The sequence below is a fragment of the Bidens hawaiensis genome, unplaced genomic scaffold (genome assembly GCF_021521415.1).
Source record: "Bidens hawaiensis isolate Kalapana, Puna unplaced genomic scaffold, B.hawaiensis_p1.1 tig00013745_1, whole genome shotgun sequence".
Lineage (NCBI taxonomy): Eukaryota > Viridiplantae > Streptophyta > Magnoliopsida > Asterales > Asteraceae > Bidens > Bidens hawaiensis.
This window is the reverse complement of record NW_027492170.1, coordinates 302,577-324,407: the sequence shown is the minus strand read 5'-3', so window position 1 is coordinate 324,407 and position 21,831 is coordinate 302,577. Positions and strand designations below refer to the sequence as shown.

The following is a 21,831-nucleotide window of genomic DNA, read 5'->3' as shown; positions in this document are numbered from 1 at the left end:
GAGTTTACGTTGATGATTTGATAGTAACGGGTACAAGTGTGCAAGAAATTGCAAATTTCAAAAGACAAATGGAGTCAAGGTTCGAGATGAGTGACCTCGGATTGTTGCATTACTATCTCGGGATCGAAGTGAAGCAAAGCGATCGTGGGATAACGTTAAAGCAAAGCGGTTATGCAAGGAAGATCCTAAAAGAAGCAAATCTTTAGGAGTGCAACTCGACTCAATTTCCTATGGAACCGGGCTTAAAGTTGTCTGAAGAAGATGACAATCCGAAGGTAGATCCGACTGGTTATAGAAAGATAATCAGTAGCTTGCGGTATTTAACTCATACGAGACCTGATTTGAGCTACTCGGTTGGTTATGCAAGTCGGTTCATGCAATCACTAACTCAAGCTCATGCTCAAGAGGTTAAATATATTCTCCGATATCTAAGAGGTTCACTAGACTTTGGTATTACTTACTCGAGAGGCGGAAACAGTATGTTGCACGAGTATAGTGATAGTAGTCATACGGTGGATATGGATGATGGTCGAAGCACCTCAGGTTTGATTTTCTACTATGGTACATCACCGATATCATGGGTTTCTCAGGAACAAGGAACAGTGGCGTTATCATTATGTGAGGTTGAATTTATGGCAGCTACATCGGCTGCATGTCAAGCCTTATGGCTTCGGGGTTTGTTGTCAGAGATGACCGGAGAAAAGGAGGAAATCGTGACGTTGAAGGTGGATAATTCATCAGCTGTTGCCTTGATGAAGAACCCGGTTTTTCATGGTCGAAGCAAGAACATCAACACACGATACCATTTCATTCGCGAGTGCATCGAGAGAGAACAAATCAAGGTGGAGCATGTCAGTGGAGATTTACAAAGAGAAGACATCCTTACAAAAGCGTTGCCATAGTTGAAGTTTAACGAGATGCGAAGCTTCATCGGTTTCACAAGATTAGGGGGTGATTGTTAGTGTAATCTTGCGTAAGTGCGGGGACCTAGTTGTCGTACTTTCAAACCTAGGGGATTTTTGAGTTAGTTTTTCTCCTATTCTTGTCTAACAAGTAATTGTATGGTTATAAATAGGGTTTATTTGTAATCAAGTACTCACAAGAATTTATTAATTAATACAATAAAGGTTTAGACTTGAAATCTTATTGTCTTCAAATAACACCATACAAACTAACACACACAAACGTCCAACAAATCACACAACGACACTTTATCAGTATAACACACACCAACAAACACAATACAATAAAATGTCTTCAACATATTTGCTTTTATTGGACATAAAACCTAACATTTATAACATTACATGCAAAATAACACACTCAAACAATGGTTTTTTTCCTTTATTTAAAAACGTCAAAGGCAATGCCTTTAACACACCAACCGTTCACGTATAAACACCATCTTGTTAACGAATCAACAACAAAACTAAAAACACAATAAAAAACACTAAAAAATTGGGTGTTTTCTTAATCGACAAAAAATAAACAAAAAAATAACACACATTGCCCATTCATCAACCCGGTTATCGCGTTGTCGGTGAATTATTCTCCATTATCTTCCAAAAAGAAAGGTGAACTTTGCTAAAGTTCCAAAATAAGCATACTATGTGTTCAAATCTGCTTATACTAATAAAAGAAAATAATTCTGGACACATGGCACTCTGAGGTTAATTCTCACTATCAAATTCCCGCCAAAATCACTTATCTTATATTGATGGAAAATAAAAAAAAAAAAATCTTGGTTCTAAATATAGTATTGATTATAAATTTAACATACCTTATTAATTAGTCAATCTCCATTGATTGAATTATTAATGTCATAAATTATATTCTAAACATGCTTAATATAAAAAAGTGAAAAGATCCAATACGAAAATGCTTAACGTACAAATACATACGTGAATCCCGTTTTTCGCGAATCGATCCATGAAATCACATCCAAACATCTCGAAATCGTCAATACATATCCAATCAATCATTGCTTCACCGAAAAAAACAGTTTTGGATGGTTAATCGATCAATTTTTTACTTTTTTTCACGAAGACGGTTTTTGAGCGTTTAACGAGTGTTTAATGATCGTTCAAGGTTTTGTGAGCGTCTTAGGTTTTTGCCTTTGTTTTTTGCCTTTGAGCGTCTCGCGTACGTTAATGTACGTTAAGCATTTTCGTACAGTAACTGCACCCTATAAAAAAATATAAATATAATAATTACGTGTCATAAATATATTTTCATTAAAATTGAAATGTATATATAAAAGAGTTATGTTTAAAGAGTACATTAACATTCAATTTTTTGAGACATCTTCATATTGAAGAAAACTATAATAATTTTTATAACTTTTTTTACAAATACTCAGTCTTAAAAAATCATAGACAAATACCATTTTTTATATTTATTATAAGGCTATTGTGATACTTGAACAACAGTGTGTTTATAAAGACAACATGAAAGCTATTCAAAAAGAAAAATCTAGTGTTTTTTGTCTATGGCCGGGTATGGAATGTATAACATTTTTGTGAAAGACTTTAGCTACATCTTTCACATCGAAGACCTCATTGTTCTAAATGTTGTTTCCAGTGGCATTGCTTCATTATTGTATACCGATGGTAGAGCAACTCATTCTCGATTTATAATTCAAATATATTTGATGATATAAAATGACTATTTTTTTAATACATTTGATTTACATATAATTATAAAGAGACTTAATTATCTTTTTTTTATTTGTATTTAATTGTTCATTGTAATCTTACAATACTATTAAAGCAATACAATGTTCCATATGTCATTCAAGTAGGGTGTCCACATCAATGCCACATCATTGCCAAGTCACATATTTTCCTTTCTTATTATTGCCAAATCATCTCAAAACCTTTTTTATTAAATCAAAAATACTTGATGAGGACGGGATTCGAAACCGGGTGTGAAACCAAGATAAATGTTTTAAGAAATCCCATCTAGTCATTCCATCAGGCTCTAATGATGTCTTTCTCTAGAAAAATAAACATATATTTAGACATACGGTGTGGTGTACATGTGCTATAAATGGAAAACTTAAATTAATCCTTAAAAGGAAATGAATCATATATATTCAATACTTCAAAATCAATAAAATAAATACAAAATCTTGAGAAAATAATAAACAAATGGATATTAACCCAAAAAATAAAAAACTCATATTATATATAAAAATATGTTATATATATATACACACACACACTAGCTTTAGAGCCCGTGAAACACACGGGATAATTAAAATAATAATTATAAATAAAGCAATACATAATGTATATAGAAAAATGTATTACATCTATGCTTGTATCACTATACATAAATTGATTTTATTTATATCATAAAATAATTTTTCCAAAAAAATGAACTTAATATAATAAAATAATGCACGTGCAAAAACATACCCAAGAACACTTTATCCATTGAAAATTTATGCTTGGTATCATATATGTATAATTGAAAGAATGTTGGTTATGAACTAATTTCGGAGAATACTTCTCATATAACAATAGTTTTGAGCTACACCATAAACAAAATTAATAAGTTTGAGGGCCTTCTTGCCTTTGCCAATTAACAAAAAAATAACATGTTAACCCGTTTAATTTTGTGAATGTTTTGCTTCACTTGAGTATAATTTTGCTTGACATGTTTCACATACAACATTCTGAATGTATTCAAGGAAATGTTAATGCTGAAACAAATGTCTCTAATTTGATAAAAGTTAGAACCATTGATATGCCTGAAGGTGGCATGTCTGAAGTGTTTTTCAATTTTTTTAAATTTTAATAGTAATGGAAAAAATACTCAATGTGCAAAATCCAGAATCTTTGACTATTTCTAAAAATGTCTTTAAAAATAAATTCGAAACCCATCACATTTAAAATTCTAACTTTCACTGGTTTTACATTTTCAAGTCAAAACTTTGAACTCGTAATAAGTTTAACGATTAATCTATTTGCATTATAAAACTTTTAAAAATATTTAAATTACCAATTTTTTACTCGTAACAAATTTGAGCGAAATGTAGCTAATTTGTACCAAACGATATATTTACCAACTTTTAACCAGTAGCAATCAAATTTAAGTTTCACAAAAAACCCGAAGCAATCTTTGATAGAAAAAAGCTCAAAAAACTAAATATGATAAAATTTATTATATTTGAAAAGTGATTGGTATATACTATCTTCAACATATACACAATATACACAGTATAATATGTTAATGATAACATTTAAAATTATATATTATTTTTAATAGTTAACAACCACATTTTGTTGTTGATTTTTAGATTTCACAAGGTATGTTGTGAAATATATTCTAACAATTAATATATAATAGTATAATATGTAAATTTTTATTTTTATAAAAGTGTGTAGATATAATATAAATAAGGCTCAAAGAAAAATGAATAATTTAATCATTTAATAGATATAATATAAATGAAGTGTAAAAGGAAAGTGAATAGTTATTGATTTATGTCATTCATTAGTTTTGGAGGGAAAAAAATTATAAGGATTAACCACAAACTGACACGTGTCTACAATTATTTTACTTTATTAGAATATGTAGATATATATACACACACACACTATTAGTTATTACGTCATCCGGGTCAATGTCCGGTCCGCCCTCCTGGGTCGGTCCGACCTGTGACCCGGTAAGGAGTCCGGTCGGCATCCGCTCCGGGTCTAAAAACATTGCATACACAATATTTAAACCTTAAAATTTTCCAACCCTAATCATTTTAATCTTTCTCTCTCTCTCTGTGTGTGTCTCTCTCTCTCTCGGCTTATTACCTCCACCATCTCTAATATTCCGGTAATGTAGACGGGGATTAATCAATATTCCGGTAATGTAGATGGGGATTAATCATTTTCCTATAAGCTCTAATGGCCAACAATGTTACATAATTTTGCAGTAAGGTTTTATTTATTTTAATTGTTATATGATTTTGTTATATTCTCTTTAGGTTGTTTATCAAAATCTAAGATTAAATTGATATTTTGAAGTTATTACGGTTTCCGGTAAGGTTTTATTTGCTACTCTAATGTCCGATTTTCATATTATTCCTTATTTCATATACAATTGTTTTTGTTTTCCGTTTTTGTTTGTATTTATATTAATTATTATATAATTTCTTATAATCTCTTTAGGTTCTATATCAAAACCGAAGATACAATAGAGATTTTCCCTATTTCATTTTTCCGATAACGCGGTTCAAATATTCCGGTTATCAATTAGAACATCAATTTTATATTTGTTTACATAATTCAAAGCTTCCATAATTGATAATTTATTTATTATGTGATATTAATATTAATATTCAATTTTCTCGTTTCAGGTTATGTCTCCAACTTGATGTAGCTAATTACATTGATTAAGAATTTGTTGATAAGATTTCTTATTTTTTGTTTAATATTTATGTATATTTTTGTTATTATTCATGTAATTATGTATTTTTCAAAATTCATGTAATTTATTTTATTTTTATATAATCATTATATATTGTTGTTGGACGAAGTCCATTTAACATATTTTAATCGTTTTGATTCATTTGAAATTTAATATCATTGCCAGTTAATTCACCAATGTCAACGCAATTTAAAACATTATTATACTTTCCAATATTATCGTACTTTACATTTTAAAATAATACATATTTAATATGACATTTTAGAAACCGATTTTCACCATTCAATTCGGATTCTCACCATTTATATGAAGTTTACAAAAATATGTAATATAGTTTGCCTTTCACCAGTTATTCAAAAACCGAATTTTAATTAATTTGATCATTTCATAATTTTTCAATATTCATGGCTTAAATAAAAAAAATATTTTTAATAACCATTTCTAAATATTTAAAGTTATTATAATTATCTATATATTAGTTTAATTATAATTAATTAGTGAAATTAGTAGAATAAAAATTTATTGCTTCGCTTTAACTTAATGCATTTAACTAAAAGACCTTTGAATCGAAATAAAACAAAAGTATAATTAAAACATAACTTATAATAAAATATATCTTTATTTATTTATTAATGTTGAAATGAAACTCATGTTATTTCAATTAATAATTAACAAAGACATTTATTTGGCTCGAATGTCAGCCGTATATTTATCAATGACTACTTATTTGAAATTGAATATAAAAATAATTATATAACAATTACTGTCTGTTTATTTCTTCATATATATTTTTATTAATATTTTTGAATATGTTACTTTTCTTAATAACAATATTTGTCATTTGCAGTTTGTTTGGATTGCTAAATGGTAATGATTTGAACATTCGCAAACCAATTCCATTGAAGTTGTTGTCATCTCTTGATAAAGAGTTTTTGAAAGTAACATATTTCTATAATATTTGCGAGACTTGCAAAATAATCTTGGTAACCTGCTGGTTATATTTTTTAAAGTTTCATATTGATCTCTTATACCTATTGTATAAAGATTAATTAGTTATTACTTTTGCCAACCGAAAAGTATCATCTTACTCGGAACATATTTGTGTTGGTTGAATATGTTGTCTATATTTATAAGGTTTGTTGATATGTTTTTCTAGCCGTGTGTAACACGGGCTATATCCTAGTTTATACATTAATTTATCTCATGTAATACACGAGTTTCTAAAGCTAGCATATGAATATAAAACACAACTAATCATAAAACGATTCATTATATAAAACTCTAATTGATTCTATATATTAAAATTATTGTTGATTTATCTACATATTATTCTAATAAAGTAAAATAATTGTGACACGTGTCAGTTTGTGGTTAATACTCACAATTTTTTTCCCTCCAATACAAATATATGGCATATATCAATAATTATTCACTTTCCATTTACACTCCATTTATATTATATCTAATTAAATAATTCACTTTTCTTTAAACTCTATTTGTATTATATCTATACACTTTTATACAAATAAATATTTACATATAATACTAATGTACATTGTTAGAATATATTTCACAACATATTTGGTGAATCCAAAAATCTACAACAAACCATGTTTATTAAATAAAATAAAATAATTTTAAATGTTATTATTAACATATTATGCTATGTATATTGTTGAAGATTATAAATTAAAAAGAACACTAATATGCTTTTAGTTTACAAAGTAATTTTTTTAATCATTAAATTATAAACATATGCTTAAAAATTGATCCATTATTTTAAAATAAATCCATTTATCTATTATTCTTTTTCATATTTATTATTATTATATCTTTTTCTAATGTGCTATTATTAATTATATTATTATTAAACTTTGATTTCCTTTATATTGTCGCATACATATGTATTTTAGAGCTAAGGGTCTCTTTGGAAGCCACATCTCTATCCCTTTGGATAGAGGTACGATGTGCTTACATCTCACTCTCCCCATACCCTACTTATAGTTTTGCTATTGGTGAGACTTCACTTGGTATGATTTATTGATTAATTATTTTTTGTTTGTACATTGTCATAAATTTATAAATTAAAAATATATGATTTAAATCTATCAATTAAATTTTTGGTTAATTTAATAAACTATACATATATATGTTAAATTATAAGTATAATATATACCAATCACTTTCAAATATAATAAAGTTTATCATATTTAGTTTCTTGGATTTTTTTTATCAAGGGTTGATTCGAGTTTTTGGTGAAGCTTAAATTGATTGTTATGAGTTTATGGTCGGTTACAATGTGAGTTTCAATTACAATGAGGTATTTGATTACAATGATATATTCGATCACATAGTGTAATTTGATTACAATGATATCATTCGATTACAATGATATATTCGATTACATAGTGTAATTCGATTACAATTATATATGTAACATCCCGAAATTTCGAATAATAATATGTTATATTGATCTGTTATGACAGGAAAGTTTACTTAAGTTATTAAGGGAATAGTAAAATAATAAAGATAGAAGGATAAGTAGGCTTGTTAGATAGAGTTAATTATGGACCAAAAAGGAAAGATGGGTTTAGGTCCATGGGCTTAAGAAAGTATAAATACCCCTTAAACCCTAATCCTTTCTTTTTCCATCCATTCTACACCTTAAAACACACACACCTCTTACCATTTACGGCAGAGAGAGAGAGATAGAGAGACAGAGAGAGAGGAGGTTAAGTGAGATCAAGCAAACATTTATTTTGATAAATCTTTGATATACAAGCTGAAGACAATATCAAGGTTCATAACCAAAGCTAGTCGTAACCTAGAAACAAAAGGTATGTTCTCTACGATTAAAGGTTACGTTTTTATAAACGATTTGCCATGAAACTTAACCCTAGCGTAGATCATGTCTAAATGTTTCATAAAAATACAAACTTGATGATTAAAATGAACTTAATGGACCCGTGGCAATATACGGCTCATAGATAAACCCTAGATCTAGCCTATAACGTTTTAACACTATAAAGGTTTAAACTTTAAAACTAAAACGGGTTAGATCTTGAAGTCGTGGGGTTAATGGGTGTTAAACGGTTAGGAATGGTGGAGATAAGTGGTTAAAATTCATGATATGGACCCATAACAACTAACTAGGCTAAGGAAAGAAACGAAAAGATAGAAAGATGAGCTGTAAACATCTGACCTGAGGGTTCTCGGTCAAAACTGAGGATTCTCAGTCAAGACAGAGGGCTCTCGGTCACTCTATGGAGTTCTCGGTGACAAGGGTTTTCGGTCACCATGAGTTCTCGGTCACAAGTTCTCTGTGTAGTGTTCTCGGCCACTTAATGGTCTGTTATGGACTGTGAGCCTGACCCAGCCAGGCCCAGATCCCACGATGAGCAATTGGACCAGATTTAACTAAGCCCGCAAGTGCTAGGCCCATATCCTATTTAAAACAAACTAGCCCATCATCTTGAGCTTAACAAACAAGCCCAACTTAGAAAATACATTAGTTAACTAAAATACCAACTTAATCAAATCTACGGTTAATTAACATATAAAATACCAACTTAATCAATTATACGGTTAATTATCAAATATATATATATATATATATATTTAAAACAGTTAGTCGTGCACAATTAAGGAATGGGATAACGATTAACGGCCAGCGTAATAGGATCCAGGTTGAGTTTCTAGCCCCATTCCTTGTTATGTTTTCGGGGCTGTGTGCATACTCGATGTGATCAGTTAATACATTTACCTTAAGTGGTATGTGTATGCCTATTAAGTTATATGTGAAAGTTATGAAGGAATGCTTGACGGTACATGAACGATCTTCAGATATTGCATGTACAATCAGGAGATAGTTTAGAGATGTGATTGTCTATATATGTTGTATGCATGATATATGTATGTTAATGATTAATGAGTATGTAAGAAAGTATATAAAATTTATAAAAAGAAAGGAAAGTATGAAATGAAGGAATTGACGGTAAAGGGTGGCAGACCCTAATAATATATGTGAATGAGTGTGGCAGCCCTTATAATATCTGTGAAGAATGGTGGCAGACCCTACTAATATCTGTGAAGAAGGGTGGCAGACCCTAATAATATCTGTGAAGGAGGGTGACAGACCTAATAATATATGTGAAGAATGGTGGCAGACCCTAATAATATCTGTGAAGGAGGGTGGCAGACGCCAATAACATCTGTGAGGTAATATAGGGCGAGAGGCTCTTTAAGGGTGGCAGACCCTAATAATATATGTTAGGTTATAGGGCGAAAGGCTCTTTAAAACATGTTAGTATGTATGTAAAGAAAGATAAAATATGAGGTACAAAAGAAAGAAAGTTTGAAAGTAAGAATGAAAGTATATATATATTTACGTATGTATGAAAGAAGGTAAAGAAGGTCAAGTATGTATTATAAGAACGTATTGTATGTTACCTGTATTAATTAGAACTCACTCAGCGTAGCTGACTTTTTGTATTCACGCAGGTGAATAGATTGAAACAGTTAGCTTGAGGGGGACACATGGCAGGATTGGACGAAGCTGGCATATGAAGATTTGGTCATGATGTTTTATTACTATATTTACGTTATGTTTTAAAAGACAAATTATGGATGATTGTAGCGAATGGTTAACTAACTAATTTTCCGTGAAAGTTTTTAATTAACTCTGATATTTAGAACTACGTTTATGAGTAAATCCAACGTCCAAAGTGAGGCACCGGTAGCGGGGCCTTACAATATCATTCGATTACAATGATATATTCAATCACATAGTGTAATTAGATTATAATGTGATCATTAGAATACAATGTGATCATTTGAATACAATGAGATTATTAGATTACAATGTGATCATTAAAATACAATGTGATCATTAGATTACAATGTGATCATTAGATTACAATGCGATCATTAGAATACAACGTGATCATTAGAATACAAATGTATTCTAATACCATTCGAATTCAAGGTATTTAAATACAATGCTATTAGAAAAGACCAGACTTAGGTGAAACCTGAATAATGTGATTAGGACAAGTATTGATACATGTAATTAATGTACAATTAGCTGAGCACAGTTAAAGAGAGGAATAACGATTAACGGAGAATGTAATAGAACCCAGGTGAGTTTCTAGCCCTATTCCTTGCTATGTTTTCGGGGTTGTGTGCATACTCGATGTAATAGTTAATAGACTTACCTTAAATGGTAAGTGTATGCCATGTATGATTTATATGTTAATTAATGTATGTCTTGATTGTGAATGAAAGCTTGTTGGTATGTGAAAGATCTTCGGATATTGCACATACTAATAAGGAAGCTAAGTATATGAAAGATGAATTTGTAGGAAAGATATAAATATGATAAATGAGTATGTGTGAATGTTAAAGAAAGTATATGTATGTTAATGGGCATGTAAAGACAGTATGTATGAACGAATAGGAAGCAAGGGATCAGACCTTAATAATATATGAGATAGAGAAGAAAGGGATCAGACCCTAATAATACTTGAGATCGAGAAGAAAGGGATCAGACCCTAATAATATCTGAGATAGACAAGAGGGATCAGACCCTAATAATATCTGAGATAGAAAACAAGAGGGATCAAACCTTTATATTATCTGAGAAAGAAAAGGAAGGGATCAAACCCTAATAATATCTGAGATAGAAAATGAAGGGATTAGACCCTAATAATATCTGAGATGGAAATGACAGTAAGTATATAGTATAGAATTAATAGAGTATGAACGTATGTATGAATGTATGAAATGAAAGTAATAAGTAAAGTATTTAAAGTGTATCTTCGAATGCATAAATGATCTAGAACTCACTCAGCGTAGCTGACTTTTAGTATGCACGCAGGTGAGTAGGATGAGGCAGCTCACTTGAGGTGGTCACATGGCATGGAATTGAAGATACTGGCATCTCAAGGAAATGTTACGATGTTTTAAAGACTATGTTTATCTTTAAATGACTTTGAATGCTTGTTTAAGACAAGTTTTGAAAGATATGTAATATATTATGTTTGAAGTTTTTATATTCCACAAAAGTTTTAATTAACTCTGATTTGTAGAGCTGTGTTTATGAGTAAATCTAACATCCAAAGTGAGGCACCGGTAACGGGGCCTTATAGTTACATGGGCTCTAATGCTAGTTTGGGTAATATTTGAGGAAGAAGAATACAACTTTGTTTCTCCTTCATAATTGAAAAAAAGTCTCAGGTATTTTATTTTAAAAGAATATGTATTACATGTGATTTTATTTTAAAGGAATAGATATTAAAATTGCTAAAACGTAGGAGTTGGCATAAATAATCATTTGTTGCACCTACATGTGTTTATAACAATGTGGACTATTTTAACCATGATTCCTTATAGTTATGCCATTAAAATATAGCACACCTAGATTTAAAACAACTTTCCATCTTGGCCATTAGATAACCACACCAATGGTCAAGATCTATTCCTACAATTCTTAAACATAGTGCACTTGTTAGAATAACCTCACCCTTACTTAGAAGGTCTCAAGTCCAAGTCTTTCTAAGTCCCAATTTAGTTAAAAAAAAAAAAAAAAAAAAAAAAACTTTTTGTAAACCAACATTGTGTATGTAATTAGTTGAGTTTTTAATAGCTAAAAATCACATTTTTGTTTATGATGATTTCCACACATATTCACACATCATGCATTTACAACTCATTTATTATAACATTTTTTTTTCATTTTTAATGACCTTACATGTTTTTTAAATTAACATCGGGGCCGGCCCGTTAGCTTTAGTAACCAAAACTAGGGCTTTGGGCCCCCAATTTAAAAAAACATTTATATATATATATCAATTACATTTACTGAGTTAAACATACTGTCGTTGTGGTTTGGTGGTTGGAAACCCATTTTGGTTCCCAAAGGTCTCTTGTTCGATTCTTCCTGAGTTTTATATCATTTCAAGTTTTTTTACAATTTGGTTTCTTTTAGCTTGTTTCATCAATTCATGAATTGTACATTTGTTTCCACTTCTTTCTACAATCTGGTTTCTTTCACCCCAAAAGGTTAATCAAAATCCAACTTTTTATGAAATTAAATAATAATAATTTCTATTTGAAAATTATATTCAATATATATGAAAAATTGAATATGAATTTGTGACAAAGATTTTTCAACTTATTTTATTAAAAAGGAGTGTTTAATTCTGAAACCTGGTATAATTCTTTAACTGATATCATTTTTTAGTTCTTTATGTTCTTTACGTCATATTTGCATTGATTTTTATAGCTTTATTCCATCATTTTAATTCAAAGTTCTCCTCAATTCACAACATTATACACACAAATGCAAGATTAAAAAATAGGAAAGAGCCCGGTATTTTCACTTTGCTTTGGGCCTCCAAAATGGTTGGGCCGGCCCTGATTAACATATTGTTTTATTATGGTATCGTATTATATAACATTCTACAACAATGACCGACCAGTCTGAAAAACTTAACATTTGATTGTGCGAAATTTGAACATCGAAAAAATGTGAACTTATAGGAAAAAAATCCTGGATCTGCCACTCAGGGCCGGCCATTGACCAGGGCGGAGTGGTCAACTGACCTAGGCCCGACTCCGCGGTAGGCCCAAAAAATTTTAAAAAAATTTTATATATTTTATATATAAATTATATTTCAGATTTCTTTTAACAATGCCCAATTACAATTTCCAATTGCCCAAATATGAAAGCCCATAAACCATTTATAATTTTCAGATTTTGTTACCTGGTGCTGGTTTTGAATTAGGAGACCAAGAGGCACGATACGAACGACGATCATCAGAAACTAAGAAACTTAAAACCCTTACCGCCGTGACATCCGTCGGCGTCCACGGCCCACTCCGGCCAGTCACAGCGCCGCTACGCAGGCTTCTTTCAATCTTTGGTCTCACAGCGCCGCTACGACTGTCCGTCTCCGACTGTCCGTCTTGTTGAGTTGAGACTTGAGGTTTGTTTCTTGTAATTAATATGTGATAATTTAGATTTTAGATTGTATTTATGTTGAGGATTATGTTAGATTTAAAGAACCGAGGCTCCGACTGACGACTGTTAGTTAAATTATGTTAGAATATTAATATATTAATATATATATATATAGTATATTATATATTTAGCAGACTAGCACAGTAGGTTTTTTTAGATTATATTATTAGATGATTATATATTTAACTAATATAATCTTTATATATTTTTTAGAAAAAATGCCTCGTAAATACAAGTATCCATCGGGTAGTCAAAAACTTAAAAGGAGGAAACGTGCGAAAGAATTAACAAAGTCTCAGGTTGGGGATATATTTAAGTTTTTTCAAAAAGAACCTCAAACTTCAAAAGAAGAACAAGAATGTGTTTACGTTGATAAAGATAATGTGATTAATGTTGAAGCAAATGTTGATGGTAATGTCAATGTGGATGAAGATGATATTGATGCGGATGGTCCTGTGAATGAAGACAATATTGATGTGGATGATCAAGTGGATAAAGATGATGTTGATTTGGATGAAGATGATGTTGATGTTAATATGGAAGGTGTTAATTTGGATGAAGGTAATAGGAATACAATATTGATATTTTTTATCCTAGAAATTGGGATAACCTTAATCCGTACATGATCAATATCTTGGTTGAGAAAGGTCTAAAACGAGATTTGACTATTCATAAGGGTCCGGTGAATTCAATTGGAAGACGGTTTTCTTCAAGCATGTATACAAGACGTCTATCTAATGGGGAGAATTGTGATAGAGTATGGCTAGTGTATTCGAAAGAGGTTGACAAGCTATTTTGTTTTTGTTGTAAACGTTTTAGAAAATGGCAACCGAAAGGTGGGTTGGATAGCGATGGTTTTGCGAATTGGAAACACTCTTCCATTAGACTTAAAGATCATGAATCTAGTATTGAACATTTGAAGAATATGAAACAATGGTTTGAAATGCGTAAAAGGTTGAAATGTAAGGAAACAATTGACAAAGTAGCATACGAGCAATTCAAGAAAGAAAGAGATTATTGGAGAGAAGTTATTTTTAGGATTCTTGCACTTGTGAAATTTCTTGCTAAAAATGGTTTAGCATTTTGGGGATCCTACGAGAAGTTATATCAAAAAAGTAATGGAAACTTTTTGGGATTGATTGAGATGTTGGAAGAGTTTGACCCAATTATAAAAGAACATATACGACGTATTATGAATGATGAACTAAACGTACATTATCTTGGGCACAACATCCAAAACGAGTTAATAGGTTTGCTAGCACATCGGATTAGATCAGAAATCATCAAGAAGATAAATCAAGCAAAGTATTATTCTATAATCCTCGATTGTACTCCTGATATAAGTCACCAAGAACAAATGTCGATAATTGTGAGGTATGTCAATGTCAATTTAAACTCTAATATGGTTACTGTTGAGGAATCTTTTCTAGGTTTTCTAGTTGTTGATGATACCACCAGTAAGGGACTTTTTGATATTACACTTGAAGAATTAAAGTCTCTTGGTCTTGATGTCAATAATATGTGTGGCCAATGCTATGATAATGGATTAAACATGAAAGAAAAACATCAAGGACTTCAAAAGAGATTCTTAGATATAAATCCTAGAGCTTTTTAGGCCGCTTATGGTTGTCATAGTCTTAACCTTGTATTATGTGACATGGGTAATACTTGCACTAAAGCTAGAGAATTCTTTGGTGTCATACAACGGATTTATTCCGTCTTTGCTAATTCTACTAAGAGGTGGGCGATTTTAAAAGACAATGTTAAAGGATTGACTCTTAAGTCAATGTGTCCTACTCGTTGGGAAAGTCGTGTGGATAGTGTTAAACCGATTAGATTTCAACTTATTGATGTAAGAGAAGCTTTGCTTGAAGTTAGGGACCTCAATACCGATACCGATACTAAAACTCAAAGCGATGCTCGTTCGCTGTCAAAGAATGAAGCTTGTGAGTTTGTATTATATTTAGCAACTGTCATATGGTATGAAATATTATCAACGGTGAATTTCGTGAGCAAAAGATTGCAATCCAAGAATATGATTCTCGATGTTGCTATTAAACAAGTGAAAATTTTGATTAAATTCTTCAAGAATTATAGAGAAGTGGGCTTCTCTAAGGCTATTGATGAAGCTACAAAAATTGCCATTGAAATGGGTGTTGATCCGGTATTCTCTCAAAAGCGTCCGATTATTAGGAAAAAACAATTTGACGAGTCTCATGAGCAAGAAGTCTTATTTTCACCCGAGGAGAACTTTAAAGTTAATTACTTTTTATGTATCGTCGACCAAGCGATTGCTTCTCTTGAAACAAGATTTAAACAATATGAACAATACGAAAAACTATCTGGTTTTTTGTTTCCTAAAAACTGAAGACGCTTGATGAAACAAAACTTAAGTCGTGTTGTTATACTCTTCAAGAAGCATTAAAGCATGGAGACGAGTCCGATGTTGATGCCGATGAGCTTTATTTGGAGTTGAAGTTATTTGAGACATTTTTATCTAGTGATATTGTCACACCTTTTCGATGCTTTAAACAATGTGGTGCAACATGGTTTTTTCCCTAATGTGGTAAATGCGTATCGAGTGTTATTGACTATTCCGGTAACCGTGGCTTCGGCTGAAAGAAGTTTTTCAAAATTGAAGTTGTTGAAGACTTACATGCGGTCCACAATGTCCCAAGAAAGACTTAACGGCTTGGCGTTGATATCTATTGAGAGCGATGTATTGGAAAGCATAAATTATCAAGACTTGATCGAGGGTTTTGCTTAAAAATGCTAGGAGAGCATCACGTTTCGTTTAGGTATGTAAATTAGATTATTTTTGCTACAATTTATATGTTTTGTGTATTGAAATTACAATTATCATCGTATGAGTTATCGAGTTTTATATTTTACTTAAGTCTTAAGGCCCGAATTTATACTCGCCTTCGGCCCAAATTTTTTTAACGGTTTTCAAAGCCGGGCCTGCCGCCAATGTATATATTGCAGGAATAATACATAATATATTGCATATATGAGATGCTACTTTTCTTATTTGATCTATATATTAATTCGAGATATATTGCATATATGCATTGTACATAAAAATGGGAAAAACAATTGTATATGTAATACATCATTTATTGTGTATATGTAATAGAAGTTTTTTACATAGCGAACTTCAAGCACTTTCCCGTTATGGTTTGCATCATGCCTTCTCAATTTTTGGATATATGTATTACATTATGGACCGCAAGGACTTTCTCGTTGCAGTACTTGGCTTGTTTATCAGGAAGTTCCCTAGTTCTCTTTTTAAAATGAGTTATTTTCTAATCCAACTTTTTGATATGCGTATTACATTTACCCCTTAATTACAAAAGTTATGGCTACCCTCTATCTGTCTCACTATGGCTACTTACTGTCTATTTGTCTCTCATTCCCCAACCTCCTGAATTTTTACAGTTTTGACATGGAGTCTTAAACCCGATCTATCCTAACATGATGAAGCTTACAAGGAAACACATCTCCTTTAGAATTGATCTTATGTAGCCATATCAATATTACACTATTGTGGTTGAGTAACCAAACGATTCTCAAACTAAACTGAAGATTGGGAATCCTCCAATAATTAATGAATTCAGTATAACACTTTATGTTATACTTCTTTGATAAGGTGAATCAAGAAACCGAACATGATATTACATAAAACTCATATGATTCTTTTTTATTAATAAAAATCAAACGTGATTCGTTATAATGCTTAACAAAAACAAATGCACGCATCTAGACCCTTAAGAAACAAGAAACATATAAATTAGGAAGCATAAACATACTAAACCTCTAATTTAAATAACTACAACAATAAATAACTTAAGCACCAAGTTATTTTCTTTGGTCGCTCGTTGAACCTTTGAACACCATCATATGTTGGTATTGCACCAAGTTTTACCCTCCCTCTTAATACCAACTTTCATTGTTCGTCCAAGACCTTTCACACAATGTGACGCTCGCAACTCTTTGAGTTTGATTCTTGTAGTCGACTTTATCGAACTGTCAATATGTTTCTTCTCACTGGTTGCAATTGAGCAAGTTTTGAGATTACCGTTGTTTAGAACCACATTACCCCGTTTCGAATGAGAAAAAAACATATGCATTCTCAACTTCATGCTATCGCGGTACTCAAAGCAATTTTTCCATCTACGCTTGATGCATGCTTTCTCTCGAACTTAACTCCTTCATTCGTTCGTTCATTCAAGCGATCCGATCCTTGTATGATCCTCACAAAAATCCAACTTAAACTTTGTTGATTTGTTATGTTCCTATTAAATCATGACAATCATAACATGAGACAGAGCTTTTCCTCGCTCATTTCATCAAAATGCAGTACCTTCTATGCTAGATCGGTCACAATCATAATCATGTCTTGATTATCCGTACTTACTTCTTTAGCCACAATTTCCTCATCATCTAAATTCAAAGTGGAAGTAAATGATTGCAAGTCAGTATTCAATTTATTCGACTCAGGCACCATCCTGACTTGTCAACCAACTAGAGCCTACATAAAACATTTATTTAAAGCGTTCGGTTAGGATTCAATGGTGGTTGCACGCATATTTTCTCGGAACCTCGTCCATATAAGCCCCCACATCCCAAAGAAATTAATTTCTCTAACCACAGTTGCGTTACCTTACTCCCTATGTTGTCTTCAGTCTTGAATTTTAATTAAGGACAATTGCATATTTCATCCTTCAAATCCTTTAAAATTACATATTTACCCTCCCCGAAAATTCAATTGCATATTTTCTATTGCAAACTCTCGTTAATTCGATATTTACTCAGTCCATAAATTCAATTACATATTGCTCCATCCTAAATCAAAAACTGCAAATTTACCCTTTTAAATCATTTTAGTAAAAAAATGACAATTTACCTTTACTTATACTAAAACTCAAAAGTTGTATATTAACCTAATTTTTTATATGTTTTTACCTATTTCTTGCATTTTCACTAAGATATTTTTTATTACGCTTTGCTAATTAGTTTTTTTTTTTTTCCACAAAGATACTTTTTTTATGTGTTTTAATTAAATAAATATTTTTATCCTTTATAATGTGGTATAATGGGAGGAAACTTATGTTTGTTAATGGAGACTCAAGTTCAATCCTCACTTAGAACACTTTGGGAGAGACATAGGTGACTCAATGAAGAAAGAGTGAGATCTTTGTGAGCTCCAGTTCGATCCTGAGGGCTTTCGAGTTTTACCACCTGTGGGCATTCAGGCAGGTGAGTTTCCCCGAAACTAAAGATAACTTGGAGGCGCTTAAGGGCTCGATACGACTGGGTTGGGCCAGCTGATGGTGGTCTTTTGTTGTTGGGTCACCCTGTACGAAATACCTAACCATTCTATATTTGTTGGCCGTTAAAAAAAATAAATAAAACTTTGGTTCCATTATTACAACGTGCAAAATTGCAATAGTGTCATTTTTCAACAAAAGTGTGCTTTCATAAAAGCCGTAGTTCTAAGGGCGGTGGAGGAACCTAACAGGTAGTGTCACTTCCTTTAATAAAACATTTAAATTTTTAACTAAAAATTACTAATATGTTTTTTAAAAACATAAAAAAAATAAATAAAAGTGCATAAACTATATACATATTAAAAACCAAAATTTTGGTCACGTATTATGTCATCAATTACCACACCTTTCTCATTCTTATCCGGACATGCAATTGCCAAGATCTTCTATCACTTTACTTCCAACTTTCCACAGTTTCTCTTCATCTCGCCGACTTACTTCACATGAGCCACCATCACCGGTACCAACAGCCTCAACATCCCACGTCCGGCCATCGATAGATATCAAGTCTTACGACCAGTTCGAGATTTTGGATTTGAAAGAGACGACTTTGATTAAGCGGCATCTGCTCATTTCAATCGAAAGCTCGAAGAAACACTCGATGTTTATGGTACCAAAATCTGCCTTAATTCTTCTATTACTTCAAGTTTAAAGCTTTAGTTATTCCTACCTAAATATAGTGCTTGACTGTTTGAATTAATTAGGTATATACGTACGCTTAACTTTCTTTTGACAAGACCATCACATTTATGTCGTGTAAATAAAAGTTTTATGATTTTTTTTTTCAAATCAAAATTGTGTTCTTAATTAAATTCCATTGTTTTATTATTATAGGAAATACTTGACAGTTCCAAATAGACGGATTTTTGTTTGGCGGAAGTGTGGAACAAGGAAGCATGACGAGTAATTCACCAATAAGATCATTTAGAAAGATTCCTTTGCCTTAAAGGAAAGATGAGAAATGGTGGTTTCCTGTTCTTTGATTTACGAGAGCATGACTTTTTGGGGCGATATATTATCGTTTTTGCAGGTGTAATGCTTTGAACAACTCCGCTTTTAGCTTCTATTCAATCATGCTTTCGTAGAGAACACGCGGTAGAGTTCAGGTAAGGTAGATTATTAGGATTTGTGGAGATGGTGCGACGTCATATCGAAGTCCATCGTTATGCTTTAATTTCATTATATTGTGTAAAAATCAAACATATCTTTGTGTGCGCAGGTAACAATAAAGTTTTATGTGTAATCAAGTTGAACCGTGGCTTGGATCTCTATTAAATATACTTACTAGTAAATTCATTACACTCAAGTACCAGTTTCAAGCTTATTTCTGTTTTGACTTTGATACCTTAGTAATCACATTAAACTTATTGTTGTTTAATGTTGACTAAAGTTTAGATGGCTTTACGTCTGTATTCTTTTATTAGCTACGATTTTAGGTAGAGCAGCGCCATCGGTCCCATGGTCTCTGCTGATATCTACCGCCAGAGTAATCCATCACCACCTTCGGTAACTTTTTCTCCTTTTCTCACATAAATAGTAAATTATGGCCTTTTTATTATATATCTTAGATGATTCGGGTAACTTATGAACATATAATTCAAGACTACAATGATATCATAAGGGTGTTAGAATTGGACAAATTAACCCATAGAATTGTAACACTGTAAGCTGCAAACTTTATTATGTTGATGTTAGCTACTTTGCTATTGAGGATTTTCAAGTTTCACACACTCGAATTCCTTCTAATTGATGTTACATGTATATTATTCTTTTCAGTTTGTTCATTTGGACTGATTGATTTACAGGTTCGCTTGTGTAAAAGTGGCTGCAGCTTGCAACGACGTGTAATGGCCACACTTTGTTTAGGTACTATTCCCGGTCTCAGTATATATCATATTTTATATCTTATTATAGGTGACCATGTTATGGGAGTATATATTGATGTTACTGGCCTAGATGATATGCTAATTACTAGATAAGTAAGTGCTAAGTTATGAATATGCATCATATTATTTAAGATATAAATTAGTCTTGGTTGTAACAAAAGTCCAACCCAAAAGAATATAATAGACATTCTACCATGTGATGTAGGTTTTTGTTCAACAACATTGCCTTCTTTTATCAATTTGGTAGTCATTGCAATATGCTCAGCTTACTGGTCAATTGCATTCTTAGAGATCTTCTCAAAGGTTTCCTGGCTACTTACCCCTTTTTTAAACATAACTTTAGATATTATTTATTGCATCTGATTCTAATTGAGATATTATATAATCACTTTTAAAATCGCACGTCAAAAACGTTTTCTAAAATGTAATCATATGCAATTTGTAGGTGAAACCTATGTTCTAGCAGGCGATGGTTCAGTTAAATCGCAGAAGCAGGGAGCTGCTAACTCGATTGAGGCCTGCTAATGTGTTTAGGGGACTCCCATCGCAAGTTAAGGGTTGCAGTCGCAATTTAGGAGCCATTGTTGTGTTGTGTGAGACTGTGAACTGTTTTTGGTCATCAAATGGTTGTTTAGAACTGATTTAGAAACCATTAATATGGGTTTAAACATATATGTAATGGCACTCAATAATTGTATAAACACTCCGCTGCAACACGCGGGTAAAAATTCTTGTTTCATTTAAAAAAGTCACAAATAATTAAACAGCATTGCATTCATTAAAAAGGTACATAAAAGTACTATTCTCAGTTTCATCTACTTTTAACTTTCGTTTTCACTTTTAGCGTATCACGAGCGTTAACTAATCTCATCATATTTTGTCAGTTCGAATACACTTGGTGTACGGTACGATCTTTATCCTCTCTCTAACTCAAAATAGTTGCAAACTCATTGCTATAACCCAATATCCGTTGGTTCATAAGGGTCCAAGTCTTCAGAAACTCTCAAGCCTTTACCAACACCATTTTTTCTTCATAGCTCCATGTTTGTTGTCTTCTTCTAATTCTTGTTTCGGGTTAGATTTGGTTGCTCGACATAGTGGAATTTTTGGAGAAAAATGTACTAATTTTAGAGAAATATAAGAAAACAAAAATGGTTGTAAACTAGTG

The 21,831-nt window shown here is 31.6% G+C and overlaps 3 protein-coding genes and 1 long non-coding RNA gene across 4 annotated transcripts; all 4 read left to right on the top strand.

Moving 5' to 3' along the window:
• Positions 1–230: 230 nt before the first annotated feature.
• LOC143544771 (secreted RxLR effector protein 161-like) lies at positions 231–902 on the top strand. Its single transcript, XM_077036789.1, has one exon. The coding sequence runs from the start codon at positions 231–233 to the stop codon at positions 900–902; it is 672 nt and encodes a 223-aa protein (XP_076892904.1).
• A 12,763-nt stretch (positions 903–13,665) lies between these two features.
• Positions 13,666–15,062, top strand: LOC143544770 (uncharacterized). The gene is made up of 2 exons (XM_077036788.1): positions 13,666–14,008; positions 14,095–15,062. Exons 1-2 carry the CDS (start codon positions 13,666–13,668, stop codon positions 15,060–15,062), a joined length of 1,311 nt encoding a protein of 436 aa, XP_076892903.1.
• A 42-nt stretch (positions 15,063–15,104) lies between these two features.
• On the top strand, positions 15,105–15,815 carry LOC143544769 (uncharacterized). The gene has a single exon (XM_077036787.1). It carries the CDS (start codon positions 15,105–15,107, stop codon positions 15,813–15,815), a length of 711 nt encoding a protein of 236 aa, XP_076892902.1.
• Positions 15,816–20,136: 4,321 nt separating this feature from the next.
• LOC143544762 (uncharacterized) lies at positions 20,137–21,358 on the top strand. Its single transcript, XR_013137307.1, has 3 exons — positions 20,137–20,283; positions 20,583–20,643; positions 20,869–21,358. It is a non-coding gene; the product is annotated as an uncharacterized LOC143544762 (long non-coding RNA).
• The last annotated feature ends 473 nt before the right edge of the window (positions 21,359–21,831 follow it).